The 19434-nt window shown below is 39.5% G+C and overlaps 1 protein-coding gene across 3 annotated transcripts in view; it reads right to left on the reverse strand.

Annotated features, from left to right (window-relative positions):
- Positions 1-2596: 2596 nt before the first annotated feature.
- MAML2 (mastermind like transcriptional coactivator 2) overlaps positions 2597-19434 on the reverse strand; it is a 366387-nt gene continuing 349549 nt past the window's right edge. For all 3 annotated transcript variants that reach the window (XM_050758022.1, XM_050758024.1, XM_050758023.1), the window contains 3 exons: positions 16348-16551; positions 10487-10598; positions 2597-5974 (listed from right to left, as the gene is read on the reverse strand). In XM_050758022.1, the coding sequence (XP_050613979.1) occupies positions 4959-5974; positions 10487-10598; positions 16348-16551 (1332 nt within the window). In that variant the 3' untranslated portion in view covers positions 2597-4958. The remainder of the gene's footprint in view (positions 5975-10486; positions 10599-16347; positions 16552-19434) is intronic.

Genomic DNA, 19434 nt, shown 5'->3' on the forward strand with positions numbered 1-19434 from the left:
AGGTCAATATGTTTTCTTAATCCTCATGGTACAAGGTTTTAGTTATTTTATTGCTGCCAATGAAGCTGATCCTAGGACACTCCTGGTACTTTGTCTATGATATTTGGCTCTGTGTCCCCACCCAAATCTCATCTCAAATAGTAATCTCCACGTGTTAAGAGGGACCTGGTGGGAGGTGACTGGATCACGGGGGTGGTTCCCCCATGCTGTTCTTGTGATAGTGAGGGAGTTCACATGAGATCTGATGGTTTTAAAATGGCAGTTTCCACTGTGCACTTTCTCTCCTCCCGTCATGTAAGACATATCTGCTTCTCCATTTGCCTTCCACCATGATTGAGAGTTTCCTGAGGCCACCACAGCCATACAGAACTGTGAGTTAATTCAGTCTCTTTTCTTTATAAATTACCCAGTCTCAGGTAGTATCTTTAAAAGCAGCATGAGAACAGGTATTTAGGAAGGATATTAGAAGCTGTTACACTGTCATTTACAGATCACAAAAGTTCATTAATATATACCCAAGGGAGTATATTACTCAAAGTATTGGTTTTCTCCTAAAATAAAATTTCTTTATTTTAGAAAGGATGCTAGTGAGTCTTTTTTGGCTAATTTTCTACTTAGTTTTGGAAGAAAATCTAACGCAGGGTTTTAGAGTTGAAAGGGAATATAGCATTATTTCAGCCCCAAACCCTCTTTTTTTGGGTGCGAAAACAGTCACAGAAATGTCAAAGAGAAATTGTGGACAAAATGATTAACAATTTGAACAGCCTTTGGCAACTGAAGGGTGGGAAGGAGCTGAGTTGTTCTCTCTTTTGTACTTACTTTTCCACTCTCAGGTCTACTTCCATGGCTACACAACGTGCTTCATAGATAATTTTGTAATTACACATTTTTCTCTTAATCTGTATGTATATTATTCATTTTTTAAAATGTGGATTTTGTTTATTTCCTATGTGACCTTCCAGGCTCATTGGAACGGGGACTATATAAAAATGTCAATTTCAGGCCGGGCCTAGTGGCTCACGCCTGTAATCCCAGCACTTTGGGAGGCTGAGGCGGGCAGATCACGAGGTCAGGAGATCAATTCCATCCTGGCTAACACAGTGAAACCCCGTCTCTACTAAAAATACAAAAAATTAGCTGGGCATGGTGGCAGGTGCCTGTAGTCCCAGCTACTCGGGAGGCTGAGGCAGGAGAATGGCATGAAACCGGGAGGTGGAGCTTGCAGTGAGCAGAGTTCGCACCACTGCACTCCAGCCTGGGCGACAGAGCGAGACTCCATCTCAAAAAAAAAAAAATTCAATTTCATTATTGGTTTATTAACAATGCTAATAAAAAAGATAATGTCACATACTTTTTTAGTAGAGGGGAAAGGGACAACGAGAGCTTAACAACATATTTAGACAGCAGTGCAGGAGAATTTGGAATGGTTCTTCTTGCCTCCTCTAAAGGCCCATCTTACTCTCAACCTCGACTCTCAAGAAGGACTGTGTAAATATGTCCATTCGGGCTGTATTTACCTAGCCTGTGTTCACTAGCCTGGTCTGACCAAACGCCACACAGCAGGCCAGGCAAATTTCCACAGTGCCTGAGAATTAGTCTGTATTTCCCCAGTATTTAGTAGATGCCATGCATATAGAATGTTAATACAAACTTTTTAAGTGAACTAAAGAACACTGAGGCAAGTCAACATTTCACTCGTTTAGAAGCTTCCTAGAGACTAAACTTGCCTTTAAGTACCCATTATTATGAATGGTTTTCAGAACTTTGCATAATGAAGCAACAATATTGTTGGTGACTGAAAGTATGATTTCATTAACTACCTCTGAATTATTATTATTATTATTATTATTTTTTTTTTTTTTGAGACGGAGTCTCACTGTGTTGCCAGGCTGGAGTGCAGTGGTGCAATCTGGGCTCACTGCAACCTCTGCCTCCTGAGTTCAAGTGATTCTCCTGCCTCAGCCTCCTGAGGAGATGGGACTGCAGGTACCTACCAACACACCCGGCTAATATTTTGTATTTTTAGTAGAGATGAGGTTTCACCATGTTGGCCAGGATGGTCTCCATCTCTTGACCTCGTTATTCACCTGCCTCGGCCTCCCAAAATGCTAGGATTACAGGCATGAGCCACCACGCCCGGCCTACTTCTGAATTTTTTAAAACAGTTTTTTACACATGAAATTATACACAATACAACATACTTGTTTTACAAGTTGAAATCTTTACCGTTATGGTACGGTTACAGTAATGCAGGTAATATTAGTGCGTTCACTTAGAGCAGAGTTATCTATCTTCATAGGGCTTAACATAAAGCCAAGACCGAGTTACTTGCTTAAACTGCTTTCTAGTCTTTGACTTAGAACGAAAAAGAAAAACTACTTCTACCTCTTCTCTATGTCAGGATGATAAACAATGCCAACAATTAAGTGGTCTGGTATTTCTATAAATGGCAGACTGTATTCCAATAGCTCTTAAGTTGTAAATCTTAAGGTTTTAGCTAAATATGTCTATCAAATTGTTGTTATCTCTGCTTTCAGGAACATTATGTCATCTTTGGTAATAGGCTGCTAACAAACAGAAACTACAGATTATACCATGTTTTCCCAAAGAATCCTGTATTTTAATGAATAGCTGAATAAATAGACATTAATTATGAAATTCACATTAAGATAGAAGAAAATCCAAACATTCTGATTGCTTTATCTCTTAAATTTGATAACTACTACAAAACATACTATTTATGTTAGGGTAAAAATAAGCCGACTCACAGGAGTGTAACTGGGAAGTGCTGGCAGATATATACAGTAACATGGAGGAGCCATACAATAAAAGCATTTATATGTACATCTTTTTTTTTTCTTTTTGTATGGAGAAATGCTGTCTTATAAAATGGGAAAACACACAGTAGACTACATGCAACAAGGACCAATACAATGTGCACAGCAGAAGAATCAAATAAGACACAAGAACTATGGGTTTAAAAAAGAATTTGGGAGCAGGACAAAAAACAAGGATTGAAACCTGGAATGCTTTCTTATTGAGGTTTCAGAATATAAATTTGTCTAACAAGCCTCTTGATAGTTTTCAAAAGTTCCCACTCAACCACCTATGGTTTAAGTGTAGAGCTAAAAATAAACCATCATATTATACAAAACTTTGTATATTAGCATACAAAAGGTAGCAATTTACTTTTTGTATAAAATATAACCTTTTGATAGTATATTTATTTCACATATGTATAAATATAACCCAAAGAATATGTTTTAAGTATTTCTACCAAAATATTCTTTACAAAAGTTTACAAAACAAGTAATTTATTTACATTTACAGCCTAGCACAGGAAAGACTCTGGGCCAGTGATGTTGGTATTGTAAAGAAGGAGAGTGCTTCTAGACATTTTAAAGACTGGGAGAGAGCTTTGCAGAATTTTCAAAGTGTGTTCTTTTTCTTTGAACAGATATTGAAGACTTGGTTATTAAATAACTTCAGCTAAATTACATTTGATATTTGAATATGTGAGCGTATAACTGAAAGGGCTGAAGATAACCTTTGCTCCTCTGTAATTAGGAAAATGATAGTGATATTTTGCATTCATTCCAAATCAGCACACATCTTCCCCATTTTACAGCTGATCTGTATGTGGGCACTGAGGTTAAATGACTCAACAAAAACTCTTTGATATAGTGCTCAGCCCTGAGGGACAAAACCTGGATATGAAGAGTCCAACTAGCATGTGGCAATGATTCATCACATCAGGGACAGAAGAACGAACAGAACGCTCCTAACAGACCACATTCCATTTCGCTGTTCACCCAAATCCAAATAATATGCCCAATGAAGGACAAATTGTTTTCCCTCTTGATTATGTTTTCTTTCAAATTCCGTGAAATAAATTTGTACACACTGGTACTTGCCTCCCCTGGTTCTTATCTCCAACCAAAACATGATACTTTCTAATCTCGGTTTTAGTCTCCAAACTTCCTTTTCTTGTAAGCCAGCCTCAGTCATCAAAATGAGTAGGGAGGATGAGGCTCAATTTTACTTAGCTTGGGAACAAACCAGCAGGCATCAATCATAATAAGAAACATCCCAGGTTATTTGTAGCCAAATAAATCTCATTTATAGCAATGTCCAGTGGTTTTTTTTTTTTAAAAAAAGTTAAATCCAGTGCAGAGAGGTGTGCACCAATATTTCAGTATTATTAGGACAAGCCTTTGTTATATCTAAAATTTCATTTGGAATGGATTCAGATGTTGGTTGTGGAAGCCAAAATCAAATCGCACAGCTCTATATTTTTGTTTAATCACGAAACACAGCATCTCACTGAAGTAGAGGATTGTGGGAAAATTGTAAAAGTGAGGAGTGAATCTGGGGAAGAAATTCCGTAATCCACTGGATGTTTTCTAGGTTCTCTGACTTTTTCTTAATTAGCACACTGTTTGGTTACTACAAACAAACCTATAATATTTCAATCTATCCTGCAAGCTTCAGGAAAATTAAATGAAAAGACACAATGGAAAGATTAAACCATACCTATCTATTAGAGCAAATTAAGGAGTTTGTTGCTTGGAACTAGTACCTCCTCATGACATGGGGTTTAAATAAACTACAAGTTCTATTACCTCTTTTTTTTTCCAGGGAAAAAGGAAGTTGGTTGGGAAGGCTATTTTACACAATTAATTACACATTGACACCACAGTTCTGTTTGGATAAATTGGATACTGTGTCCTGGAGTTTAGACAGGGAAAAGTGATCCCAATGTTTTACTTTCGGGTGTAAGATTTAAAACAAGAATTTGGACCAAAATGTTCATCACTGCAGTTACTTTCTGCTTTCCATTTTTAAGTATGTCATCTTCATGTAGTCTACCTGAACATCAACAGTTCAGCCTCTACAGAGTTTCTGTAAAATACTGCCTTTTAGTGCTTGGAGTTTGGAAATTGTTTCCCCTTTCTTCTTCAGGAATTGTTCCCCAAGATTTCATCAAGATTGATGTCTTTCATCCAGTCATCATTACCAGGTTCTGTCTTCAATAAAGAATCAATGAAATCAGCATCACTGTTTAGGGCAGGGCCAATGTTATCAGTTTGTTGGCTGAGGAAGTCAAAAGCTAAGTCACTGCTGTGGTCAGTTCCTTGAAAAGCCCTGGAACTTTGGTTGGGTGAAGGAAAATTGCTGGGCGTCAAGGATGGCGGCTGGTTGATGCCCGTCCTCAATTGATTCAACCCTGTTCCTGACTGATTCAAATTAGGCAAAATCTGTGTGCTTAGCTGATTGGGTCTGAGATTCAGACCCCTGAGGGGACCCATGGTTTGTCCATTTAGTGTTTGGCTCATTTGGTTCATGGGTCTCATTTGCACTGCTGGTGTTAACTGGTTAGGAGGAGCCACTGCCCTCTGGGAAAATTGCTGGCTACCTACTGCCTGTTGCAATGGCTGATTTGGGGTATAGGCTGCAGGTGTCCCTGTGGGGAAGCGGACTCCTGCAGATGTCAGGGCTTCTTGCTGTTTGGTTGTTGCTTCTTGAGAGGCCCAGTTTGGTGCACTTGTGTTGGATGTGATCATTACATTTGATGTTCTCTGTGGTGGCATGCTTGCCATACTATGGGTTAAATTTGGTCTCAGTTGTTGTGAATTGCCAACAGATCCAGCTCCGAAAGTGGCTACATTGTTATTATTACCTGGCCCTAAGGTAGGTGGCCGTGGCATCATAGGGTTGTTTTGATTTGCTATCAATTGCTTTGGGTTTCTCTGTTGGGTCAGTTGATTCATTCCTGAAGTGACACTGTATGTGCTAGGTTGATTACAAGGCAGATTTCCATACATCCCTATGTTCTGAACTGCTGTAGATAATGATGGCATTCTTGTCCCATGAGAAGTAGACAGGAGGCTGGAATTGGAAGTTAAAATGGTGTGTGTTGAAACTGGGTTTGCCAAAGCCTGGTTAGAGTTTAAGCTTATTGTGGATGAGCCACCTGAGAAAAAGAAGAGAATTTTATTAGTTCGTAACAGTATGTTATCTCCTCTGTAATTGCACTTTTCAATAACTCATTAATATGAAACTGCTTTCAGGTGTAAGACAATTTAGGTGAAATAATCATCAAATAAATTATATAAAAGGAACAAGACAACTTTTGGGAGGAAGGAGCACCCGAGGTCACTCTTTGGTTCACAAGTTTACACATTACAAAAAGAAGACTAAAACAGAATAGTTCTATTTGGTAGGTTTTATTTTATTCCTCTTCTGAAGTCACTGAAGGGAGGTAATGGTCAATCTTCCATTTTGAATTAGCTTTACCATGTTCCAAGTCCAGAGACTATAGTCTTGATTAGTCAGCTCTCATGAAATCCATGTTACTGTTTACCCCAGGTCCAAATGAGAAAGTATGGATGAATGCTACACACGGCTCCTAGATCAATATTCCCAAACTATGGCCTTGAAAATCACGTCCCATTCTTTGAATCATCCCCATTCAAGAAGCTGCCCCAGTGGCTTCCCAGTGTTCAAAGGCTAAATCTCCCATCTCTCTTTTTTTTTTTTTTTTTTTTGAGACGGAGTCTCACTGTTGTCCAGGCTGGAGTGCAGTGGCACGATCTCGGTTCACTGCAAGCTCCGACTCCCAGGCTCACGCCATTCTCCTGCCTCAGCCTCCCGAGTAGCTGGGACTATAGGCGCCCGCCACCACGCCCGGCTAATTTTTTTGCATTTTTAGTAGAGACGGGGTTTCACCATGTTAGCCAGGATGGTCTCGATCTCTTGACCTCGTGATTCGCCCACCTCGGCCTCCCAAAGTGCTGGGATTACAGGCGTGAGCCACTGGGCCTGGCCCAAATGTCTCTCTCTTTAAACATCTGGAATTCAATGTTCCAGAAATTATCTCCATAAAGAAAGTCTTCAGTTCCAAGAAGTGTAGTTACTATTGAATTGTTACTCAATGCACTGTGAGCCACCTTTGCTTATGGCATTTCCCTTCCTCACTGAGCTCTACCTTTTCCTCAAGGCTCAGGCTAAGGCCGAAGCTCTCTATTAAGCTTTCTTTTATCTTCCAGTCTCCTCTCTCCAGCAGTATTTGCCCTCTGAATCTTTCATTTAGCACTTAGTATTGGGCAATCTGTGGAGCCTCAAAGTGCCTGCCAGTTAAATTGATGCCTGTCAATAACTGATAGGATACTGACAGAGACCCAGGAGGCAGACAAGGGTCTCCCCCATGCCTTCAAACCTAACACAGCCTGAAGGCTGAAAAACTGGACTGCTGCTCCCGGATGAAGTCTGTTTCCGACTGACTCTTTCTGAATAATGCCCACCTGTGCACTGGGAGGACAGGGTGGAGCCTCGGGAAGTTCACGCCATTTGCAGCAGGGAGGAGCCTGGCCTCTCCTGTTCCTGTGTGGTGACCTGGGGTTCAATCTGTGAGGTGGGAAACCTGCTAGCAGGACTCTCTCTCACTTTACTGAGAGTTATTTTTCCTTTTTGCTCAATACATTCCATTTTTCCTCATCCTTCTATGTGTCCACGAGCCGAATCTTTCCTGGCCGTGTGATGAGAGCCTGGTTTTAGCTGAACTAAGGAGAAAGTTCTGCAACAATATGGAACAAGTGCTTAAGCCACAGGCTGTGTAATAAGAGGCTCCACACAACAGATAGTGACTAATCAACACACTGAAATCTCCTTAACTTCTGGAGGGTGAAGTCATCGTGAGGAAACATTTTTGGAGGCAAAGATTATCAGAGAGGCCCAAAGAGTCAGAGATTCTGAGAAATACAGAACTTAACACACAAAAGAATATCACAATATCAGTGGATGGGTAGAGCATGTCTGCAGTTGTAAACGTGGGCTATCCCCTGCTGCTTAAGGATACCTAGGTGGTATACATCCTGAAAGACTGAGGGCCAAATGAACACATTAGCCTTGCTATTATTTACAAATATGCCCCCAACTAGACTACATACCCTTTGAAGGCAAAGGCACTCTCTTGTATCTCCTTGTATCTGAGTAGCGCATTGTGTAGTGGGCAATGTTTGATGAAGAGAGATAACAGCCAGGTAGGAGACACTTGAACAGTAAGGGAGATGACATACAATGCCAATAAGATTAAGCAATATCATCTTTGTGGGTGAAGATGTGCAGGCGGATGACAGTGATATTGATGATCCTGACCCTGTGCAGGCCTAGGCTAATGTGTGTATGTTTGTGTTTGTGTCTTAGTTTAAAAAGTAAAAACAAAAACATAAAATTTAAAAAAAATTTTAAGTAAAATAAGCCAGGCACAGAACCATATGTTCTCATTCATATGTGTAAGCTAAATAAGTTGCTCTCACAGAAGTAGAGAGTAGAATTGTGGTTTCTAGAGGTGTGGAAGATGTGGGGAGAAAAAGTAGAGAGAAGATGGTTAATGGATACAAAATTACAGCTAAATAGGAGGAATAAGTCCTGGTGTTCGATAGCACTCTAGGATGACTATAGTTAAGGATAATTTATACTATGTTTTCAAATACTGAGAAGAGGATTTTGAATGTTCCCAACACAAAGAAATGATAAATGTTTGATGTGATGGTTATGGTAACTACCCTGATCTGATCGTTATACACTGTTTACATACATAAAAATATCCTTCTGTACCCCATACATATGAACAATTATATGTCAATTAAAAATAATTTAAAAAATTGTAAGAAAATAGAAAAAAGCTTCTAGAATAAGGATATGGAGAAAAGAATAATTTTGTACAGCTGTACAATGTGATTGTGTTTTAAGCTGTGTCATCACAAAAGTCAAAAGTTTAAACAATTTAAAAGTTGTAAAGCAAAGCAAAAAAAATTAATGTAAAAGTTAATTTATTATTAAAGAAAGAAATTAAAAAAAATAAGTTTAGTGAAGTCTAAGTGTACAGTGTTTATAAGGTCCACAGTAGTGTACAGTGATATCCTAGGCCTTTGTATTCACGTGCCACTCACTCACTGACACCCAGTGCAACTTCCAGTCTTGCAAGCTCCATTCGTGCTAAGGGCCCTATACAAATGTACCATTTTGTATCTTTTAAATTATATTTTACTGTACCTTTTCTATGTTTAGATACACACACACTTACCATTGTGTTATAACTGCCTACAGTAGTCATCACAGTAACATGCTGTATAGGTTTGTAGACTGGGAGCAATCAGCTATATCATATAGCCTAGGTGTGTAGTGGGCTAGACTATCTAGGTCTGTATAAGTACACACTATGATGTTTGCACAACAAAATTACCTAACAATGCAATTCTCAGAACATACCCCCATCATTAAGCAACACATGACTGGAAACCACATCTTATCTTTCAGCCTCCTTGAGGAAAATCAACTAGAGAATCCCGTTTTTGTCCTGAGGCAAAGTAATCTTACAGAGTGGAAAACATACATCCCGTTCCTAATGTTATTTGCTGTTTTTAGAGACAGTGTCTCAATATGTTGCCCAGGCTGGCCTTGAACTTTTGGGCTCAAGCAATCCTCCCACCTCAGCCTCCAGAATAGCTGGGACTACAGGCATGTGCTACTGAGCCCAGCCCCATTCTCAACTTCAGTTGAAAGAGGCAACCTGTTGTATCTGAGGGGGTTTAAATAAGTCAGGACAACATATTTAAAAGTACACTTAACAGTACCAGGAAATATTAATAAAATAGAGGTGTTCACAGCCTTTCTTTCTTTAGGGAATCTTCTCTGTGGCTTCCTGGACAGATGAAGGTAACAGGTAAGGCAGAGAGAACTTAGGAAACCCAAGAGTATAAGCTTAACTTACATTAGAAAGTGCAGAGAGTTTTAGACAGTTTGGGGCAGAAGTGTATTGAATAGATACTAAATAGGAGAAGGCAGAGCAATATAGGCTGGGTTTGGGAAAGGTTTTTTGGAGTTTAATGAGTGGGAAGAGAGAGAATTTAGGGGACTTTTGTACTTACCATTTATTTTATACTGAGAGAGCTATTAAGAAGATTTGCTTTGTGATTTAAATAGAGTTCACCTTTGGTGTTTTTGAGAGACTCTGTGAAAACTTAATTTGCTTTTCAAGTATTCCTTGGTGGCGGGACCTTTGTCTTTGAAGGAGAAACCTTGGAGATGGGCTCAACGGTGGATACAAAAAGACTAGGATTTGTGAAAGTTACACATGTGCCTGACTAAGAGGGAGAAATGTCTGCTTACCTTCCACTACCTGGGTTAAGGTATATCTTTGGGAGGAGAGTGATTCAACCTAACAGAAAAATATTTAGCTCTTTTGAGTTCTTGGAGGTAGTCCAGAGAGTGGTAAAATATGTGAGTACAGGGCAAGACTGATGAAAAAAAAAACTGATGAAAGGACTAAAAAATATTTGTGTAGTCTTGGTATGAAAGCCAAATGGGAGTTAGAAATTCTAAGAAAGATATTACAATCATATGTGAGTTACAGGGATAATTGAAAAATGAATTTTTTTTCCTTTCACAGCTATAACTTTTATGAATTTTTAAGGACACTTACCAGAATACTGAGCAGTTGGTTGCATATTGCCCACATTTCTTCTTTGGTCTTTATAATCTGGAGGTGGCCTTGACAAATGTCGGTTTATCTGATCTTGTGGAGCAATTTTCTCCTTGAGAAAAGATATGAAAACATGTTACATTGCATCATTCCCTTTTCACTTGTGAAAATGCATGCAAAATTTTGTAAAATTTCAGAAAAGTAGTATAAGAACAATTTTGCAATCATGGGTTACAAATCATGACCTTAGTTTGTAGTCTTAATTCAGAGACAAATCTTTTCAATTTCAATAAACTTCCTGTATGGAAGTATAATTTCTACTTCTCCATGACACTCAACATGTGTTTTGGTTCTAGTAACGTCTTATTTTCTTTATTTTTCAATTCAATGTAAATGAGAACTAAATTTCTGTGATTTTTCAAGATGCTAATTTCTAATTTTATGTGGTAGCACACCTGATATGCTTTGGTAGGTACCTAGATACAATTCTGGTCCCACAGAGTGGGGAAAGCACAAGAGGTAGGGTTTTCAGATAAAATACAGAACACCTGGGCATTCTGTATTCTTATTTGCTTTGTTTGTTTGTTTGAGATGGAGTCTTGCTCTGTCGCCCAGACTGGAGTGCAGTGGCACGATCTCGGATCACTGCAAACTCTGCCTCCCAGGTTCAAGCGATTTTCCTCCCCCCCGAGCCCTCAGGATTACAGGTGCCCACCACCAGGCCCAGCTAATTTTTATATATTTTTTAGTAGAGATGGGGTTTTACCATGTTGGCCAGGCTGGTCTCGAACTCCTGACCTCGTGATCCACCCACGTCAGCCTCCCAAAGGGCTGGGATTACAGGCATGAGCCATCGTGCCCAGCCCTGTATTCTTATTTGTTAAATCTGATAACTCTAGGTAGGAGGAGATGTCAGGAGACACCAACAGGTACCGATATAGGCACTATATGAATTTTATCTCTTTTTTACCTCCTTATAAACAATTCTTAAAAGTAGGCATGATTATTTCCACCTAAGAAATAAGGCAATGGAAGCCTTGTTAGGCTAAGTAACTTGCTCGAGATCACACAGTGGTAGAACCAAGACCAAATCCTGAGTCCCAAACTCAGGCTCTTTCCTAACACACAATACCAGGCCCCTTGCTGCTCTGTTTCTCAGCTCCCCATTCTGAAAGCACAGGTTTGCCGCCCTCCCTTCATTTCTTCCATTTGGAATCAGCCTTTTGATTTTTAGAACAGGTGAGTTTGGAAGCTAAGAAAAAAAATAGAGACATTCTTTTAATATGTCAATATCCTCAGTCAAAGACCACTAGGAACACAGCTGTTGGCTTTATTACTTGTTGCAGCAAGGGAGAACACACATCATGAGGGGTCACAGGGTATCTCAGTAGGAGAATGTTAGAGAGAATCTGTCCTGAGATTTGGACTTTGAGTGATTTCGGGAGGGTCTAAGGAAATGGTGCTTTGTTCTAGATTGGAAGCTGTCACAAAGTAAAGTCAATTCTAATTAAATAAAGAAGTAGCTATCACTCATTTAACAAGAGAGGGGGGTGTTTGGTGTTTTGGAGGTTGCATAGTGACCTTGTTTGTGTCTGTTTTTAGACAAAATTATGAAGTGTTATTTTGTCTCATTTTACCATGGTCTCAGAGTAACCTTGTCTGAGGTTGACATTCTGTAGGATTGTTTATACCCAACAGAGAACAAAATGGCTTGACTGTGAGTATCATATCAGCTTTGGGAATTAAGGGCTGCTTTTTATCTTGTTTGGTATGGATCAGGGAGTTTTTAGAATGACTTCACTGCCATTTTGTATGCATCCCAAAGCAATCTCAATTTTCAAGATAAAAATAATCAGCATAGGTAGAGGGAGAACACTATAATTATAGAAAAGTCAACAAATAGAAAAGAAAACTTTGCAATAGATACATGGGTAAATTAGCTGGAAGACAAATGTGCACTGCCTAACTTAGAACTGACTTAAACCATGTGTTTCTCAGTTTCCCATCAAATTCCAAACCTTCTTAGTAGAATAAGTCTACTATAAAGGAGGGGAAAAAGCCTTAAAACAACAACAAACCAAATTTAAATTCTTGTTGCTAAGAAAAAAGCTTGAAAGACACAGTTTTTTGCACATAAGTAATTCATATAAAACACAATTTTGATGAGCTAAGTGTAAATGAATCAGAAACATATGGATTACATTTCTTTTAAACATGGGTTTACAAATTAAGGGAAAAAGTGGTTGGTGAAATGCTTTTTGGTTTTGCCCAAACCCTAAATGTTTAAGAAACAGCTTGAGATGTTCCATGAACCCCAATGTGGTGATGTTCAACCAGCTCTGTTGTAAACTGTTGTGTAAGATGACAGTTTTGATTTTTATGCCAAGCATGGGACTTTCTGAAATCCACTCTTTTCCAAAAGTATCTGTCCTTCTTTCTTATGTAATTAGGTGTTTCTACTGTTTATACTGAAGAAGACAGGATGTGTGTGTGTGTGTGTGTGTGTGTGTGTGTGTGTCTGTGTGTGTGTATGCGTGAGAGAGAGAAAGAAAGAGAGAGAGAGAGGTAAAGAGAGAGAAGAAGGTGATTGACTTCCCATCATAGACTATATTGCAAACCTGGATTTATTTTTATATCTCTTCAATCTAATTATTGACTTTTTTTTTTGAGATGGAGTCTCACTTTGTCACCCAGGCTGGAGTGCAATGGCATGATCTTGTCTCACTGCAACCTCTGCCTCCCAGGTTCAAGCGATTTTTCTGCCTCAGTCTCCCAAGTAGCTGGGATTACAGGCACCTGCCATCATGCCCAGCTAATTTTGTATTTTTTTATTAGAGATGGGATTTCACCATGTTGGTCAGGCTTGTCTCCACTAGAGGGCTAAATTGTTGTTCAAAGGGTTTTCATATATATACACACATGTATATATATGTGTGTATATATATACATATATATACACATATATACATATATATGTGCATATATATACACATGTATATATATCCAGAAATTTAGGTTTCTTAAACTACTTGTTCACAAATGACTTAGATTAATAACTTTGCATATGGACATAACATAGAACTGCCATGTTGTTCTTTTGTGCTGAAGAGCAGCAAAGACTAGCCTGCAATACTGAATAGAGACGGCTACAGTTTGCAAAAGAATGACATTCCCATTCTGTGCAAGTGTAAACACATAGGCCATTTCTGAGATTACTTTTGTGCAATATGAAATTTAATTTATGAACTAATATCTAATGATAACCCAATCTGTTAGACTTGAAAACCCATTATAGAAATCATCTGTTATAGTACATATCTATTCTGCTTCAGTTTCTTCATCTGTAAAAATGTGAGATGTGGATAATTATAGGACCTCCCTCATATTTCTATTTAATTCTGTGAAAATCCAGCTTGGTGCCTGGCACACAGTAGGTACACAATGCGTGTTGGTAATTATGATGTCCGTTGTAATAAGTACTATTCATGTCTCTTCTTTGTGCTTCATTGGTAGGAGAATAACAGAGAATAAGGATAACAAACTTTCATGAGAAAACATCTCAATTTAGGTGCCTATGTGGCCTTGCCAACTGACTGCAAATGACCACAAAGCATATGCTAATGTACAGTGGTATCAAAGACCACTTCTTCCTGGATATGCTAAAAAGCACAGACACCCTCAATGGTGTCCAAACAAAGAGACATGTGAATGGTTTCTAAAAATCACAAAAACAGCAGCCTCATTCTCATTCATCTCACAGTTTATGCCGCTGCCCTTTGCACCTGTCCTAGTGGTGACTCAACTGGGGCCAAGTGGGAGTTAGGCCAGTGCCAGGCCGGGACCCTCATGGAATGTATATGCTACCACTTCCTTGCCTTTTAACAAGAGCTGAAAATCAACCTCTACGTGTTATAATTCATAAAATTAGTAGTATTGATGGTAGTGATGAAAGTGTACCCAGTAAGTCAACCTTAGATTACATGTTTTTCTCTCTGCTGCCCTTGTTTCTAAGTTCTTTAGTTTATAAGGATAAAAATGGGAGGGGAAGGGAACAAGGGGAGGACTGGAGTTTTCAAAACTATGATTTCTAGAAGAAACCAGTTGTGTCACTTTGTGATCCAGTCTGTGACTCCCTTAAACCTTATGGCAGTATTCAAGGTCATCTGTAATCTTATTTCTCAATATTCCTTATTCCAGGTCAAATAAATTTACTTCTCACTATTTCTTTTCACATGTCCTGAATACAAAACTCGGTCCACTTGTAATTCCTTAAAAAAAATGTGGTTGTTAGAGTATGTTTACTTTTTATCAGGCATTAAATATTTCATAATGCAATCTCAAACTACCCAACAAATTCACACCCAGGCTGCACCTTTTGGTGTCTGCTCCACCCTCCACCTACAATAGTGGACCCCACCTACTCTATCAGAATCCTACAGTCCTTCAAAATCAATGTCAAATTTTACTTCTTTGGGAGACTATCCTTAATCTTTTCAGGCTGGATTTAATCTTTCTCTCCATTACATTTTCTCTTACTCTTTTATACTTTTACTATAATGCAAATCTGAATCTAGTACTTCCCCTTGTGTTAAATCCTTAAAATCTCTTCTGTTGCTTTTCAGTGTATATTCTGGCCTCTCAAGCCCTACCCTCCTGCCTCTTATCTCCGGCATCTTTACTCATCACGTCCCCATTCTTGTGCACACTCAATACCTTGGCAGGCATAATATGTAGTATCCTTTATTGTTCCCAGGTCTTTGAATATGCTCATTGTTCTGGCTGAAATAACCTTCCTACTCTTCGTCTCATCTCCTACTCCAGTTTCAGATATTCAGTAGATAGAACATGCTTTCTGAAATCATTTCTAGTAGTTCCCAGAGTATAGCACTTAATCACATGCATTACAATTGGCCAATTTATTTGACATATCCTCAGTATGCTCAAGGCTTCTTTAGGGTGAAGAGAGGATTTGCCTTGTTTATGGCTCTACCCTTATTGCAAATTATTATTTACTAAATAATTATACCTTGTGATACCCTGCATTTCTGACTCTTACTGCAAAGCTCCTTGAATATAAAATGATTTGATTTTGTTTTTAATCTTTTCTGTATACCTTACCTCTAATTCACCTGGAGATGCTTACTTTTTATTTCATTTGGCCAAATAATTTGAAGGGAGGCAATGAAGCCAGGGCCGAGCAGATAAATACTGAAGGAGGGTTAATGCATGCGTAGTGTGTGGTAAACACAATCTTGTCTTTCTCAAAAAGTAAACTATTAGGTTGGTGCAAAAGTGATTGCAGTTTTTGCCATTAAAAGTAGCGGCAAAAATCACAATCACTTTTGCATCAACCTAATATATACAGTGCAAATGGGAAATGCATTTAACATTTTCTTTTAAAAAATCCCCTATTGTGAGTTGCTTTATTTTAGAAGCCAAATCTTGGTTTCGAGGCTTCATGTTGGCTTTTAAAGTTGCTTTTAAAACTCTTATCTCTAAAATCAGTTTGGATTTGAGTTGATTCAAGTTCAGTTTACTATTTCTGCCCCTTAAGCCTGGGGAACAACACTGGTTTCTTTTGCCCGATTCAAATGCTTATGTTGGTTGTTCTAGACATTCCTGGGCTGGGCAGGGCTGGTTAGCAGAGGTGCCATGCATTCCAAGTGTCCAGCAGCTGTTAAATCAAGTTTGGTTTTTTTTTCTTCCTACAGTACACTGAATGTATGGAATTATCCTCTCTTACAGTTGGGACATCTTTGTTGCTGTCACGTAAGTAGGCACAGTAAATATAAATGGAAAAGAATAAACTCCCTCTGGTGGGTCAACAGGTCCGTTCAGTAGAAATTAAGAGAAAGTTTTACCGCATCAGCCAGCATCTGCTGCTGGAGAAGAAGCTGCTGTTTCTGCTCCATGATCTGCCTCTGTAGAGTCTGCTTCTTTCCCATCAATTGCTGATTCAACAGTGATTGCTGTGAGTTCATGTAACCACTTCCAGTGTTTGGATTTGAGCAGGGGTTGGGACTTGGACTGGGGCCTGTGTTCTGGCCTACCACAGAGTGTTGATCCTAAAGAAGAGAAAGGGGGAAGGAAAAGCTACTGTGAATTAAAAAGAGAAAAATGTAACACAAAGATCATACACTCAGATTCCAAACATTTTTGATCTTATTAAAGATCAAACATGGTTAAATGGGTTGGAGATCAGAAAATCGCTTTTTAAATGTAGAAGAAATTATTGCATATCACAGCAACCAAAGCAGCTGGGTTAATGACATTAGGGCACTGGAAAAGCTCCCATAGGCCTCTGATGGTGGAACCTCCACATTCCAGAAGGTGTTTATGGAACCTCAAAGAAAACTACCATAAAAACATATGGCAAACCTCTCAATTTCTCAGGAATAAACATCATAACCTAACAGATCCTTCCTTTTCCCAAAGTTAGCATGTAGCATTGCTGATCCTGCGATGAAAATCATGTTTTAATTCATGTGTTTAAAAGTTGAAACCATTTTAGACAGAAGGCATTTTGCCTTACCCAGCTTTCTGTGACAGAGAGGCAGGAAGGCCTGTAAGTTTCTGTTTCATAAACTCAAACTTGGAAAGGACTTCACTTCTCAGGGACTTGTAAATTTTGTTCCCCAGTCAACAATTCAGGTATCTTGGCACAAGAATCTCAGTAAAAGAATACCCGACACACTGATAATGAGAAAATATTGATTAAAAACTCAATTGTATATCAAATAATATTGTGTATTGGTGAACTACCTTTCTAATTTGAGGTCTCTACCAATTTTTGGCATTGACAGATCAGGACTCTGCAAGACAGTAAGCTAAACCCAGTTGAATATTCTCATTAATTCTCAGTGATGTATTTAGGATTGAGTTCTGCACTAGAACACTAGTAGGGTTATAAGAAGACTAAAAAATACGGTTATCACCTTAGAGAATTTATCACCCAAGTGAGGGAGAAATGCTTACGTGTATAAACACAAGAAAATGCAAAATCAAATTTTAGATCATATGATATAAACAATAAGTCAAAAATTGTTATACTTTGATTAGAATGATCTGGAAATCAGCTTATAGGGCAGATGCCCTGGACTTGTCCCAGGGATTCTGAGGCTATAGATCAGGGTACCTCCTTAGGTCATTCTGATACTCATTGGTCCAGGGAATATGCTTTGGGAAACACTGAATACATGGGAACAAAAGAAATCCAACTCTCTCTTTTTTTTTTTAAGAGACAGAGTCTCACTCTGTCACCCAGGCTGGAGTGCAGTGGCACAATCATGGCTCACTGCAGCTTCAACCGCCCAGGCTCAAGCAATCCTCCCACTTCAGCCTCCTAAGTAGCTGGGACCACAGGCGCGCACCACCTGGCTAATTTTTAAATTTTTTGTAGAGATGGGGTGGCTAACGTTTACATTTTTTGTAGAGACAGGGTCTTATTACGTTGCCTAGGTTGATCTCAAACACAAGGGCTCAAGTGATCCTAGATCCTTGGCCTCCCACAGTGCTGGTATTATAGGCATGAACCACCACACCTGGCAAAAAAAATCCAGCTGTCATTCACCGACTAAACTGTGTGAGGTTATAAGACATAAAAACATAAAGCAGGCAGTTGAGTGTGGTGGCTCATGCCTGTAATCCTAGCACTTTGGGAGACTGAGGCGGGTGGATCACTGAGGTCAGGAGTTTGAGACCAGCCTGGCCAACACGGCTAAACCCCGTCTCTACTAAAAATATGAAAATTAGCCAGGTGTGGTGGCACGTGCCTGTAATCCCAGTTACTCAGGAGGCTGAGGCATGAGAATCACTTGAACCCAGAAGGTGGAGGTTGCAGTGACCCGAGATTGTGCCATTGCATTCCAGCCTGGGTGACAGAGCAAGACTCTGTCTCAAAACAAAAACAAACAACAAACAAAACCACAAAGCAACTCCCATGATACCACATGAGTAGTGGTAGTAGGTACACCATCTGTGGAAATTCTCTTCTCTTTCATTTCTTTCTCTTTATGTGCCGAGCTGAAATAAATAAATAAGTAAGCCACACTCCGAAAGCCTTGGCCTTTTGTAATCTCTGGGGCTACAGAGCTCACCAGCTGCCTCAAAAGCAAAGGGTTACAAAATAATCCTAAGGGCGACCATCCACTGAGGCTTATTATCAGCCAGTCACTGTGGTCAGTGCTTTACGTGATTTATCTCATTCACTCCTCCCAACAAAACAATGAGCAAGAACTTGTATTATTAACCCAACTTGGCAGATGAGAAACCTGAGCTCAGAGAGATCACATAGCTGTAAGTGGCCGAGGAGGATTTGAAGCCAGGTCTGTCTGACCCCACGACTCTAGTTCTCAATCAGTATACTTTACTGCCTGTCACCTGAGACAGGAAGCATAGAGAAGAAAGATTTTTGTACTTTAAACCTGGGCCAACCCATGAACTCATGCAGCACTCTTCCCAGGGTTGAGCACCCTCAGGTCAGGAAGGTGGAAGGAAGTGTGTTGGAGAGAAGGACAGGGGAGTGAGGACAGGGTGGGGAGATCCTCTTCACCAGTTAGTAAAAAATAATTACAGCCATCTCTGAGGTACACCCATGGAGCAGCTTAAGGAAACCATCCTCTAATATATTTACACCCCTATGACCAGTCAGTTCTTTCAACTTTAAATCCATCATGAATTTTGGAGAAGATTTCACCCCCTGTGTTCTATAAGCCACTAGGAACGTGGGCTTGGAGACAAGCACTTAAGAGTCATTGACAGAATAGCAGGAGATGAGGATCTGTGAGCTAAGTGTCTTGGAGGGCAAAAGGAGGAGAAATACATGGAGGATTGGGGACTGGGCCTTTGGGTGCACCCTGACTAAGGACATGGAAGCAGAGCCTGTGACGGGGGAAAGAGGCAGGATCAGGGAAGCGTAAAGACAGCTGGAAGTGGTGGGGAAAGACATC

The sequence above is a fragment of the Macaca thibetana genome, chromosome 14 (genome assembly GCF_024542745.1).
Source record: "Macaca thibetana thibetana isolate TM-01 chromosome 14, ASM2454274v1, whole genome shotgun sequence".
NCBI lineage: Eukaryota > Metazoa > Chordata > Mammalia > Primates > Cercopithecidae > Macaca > Macaca thibetana.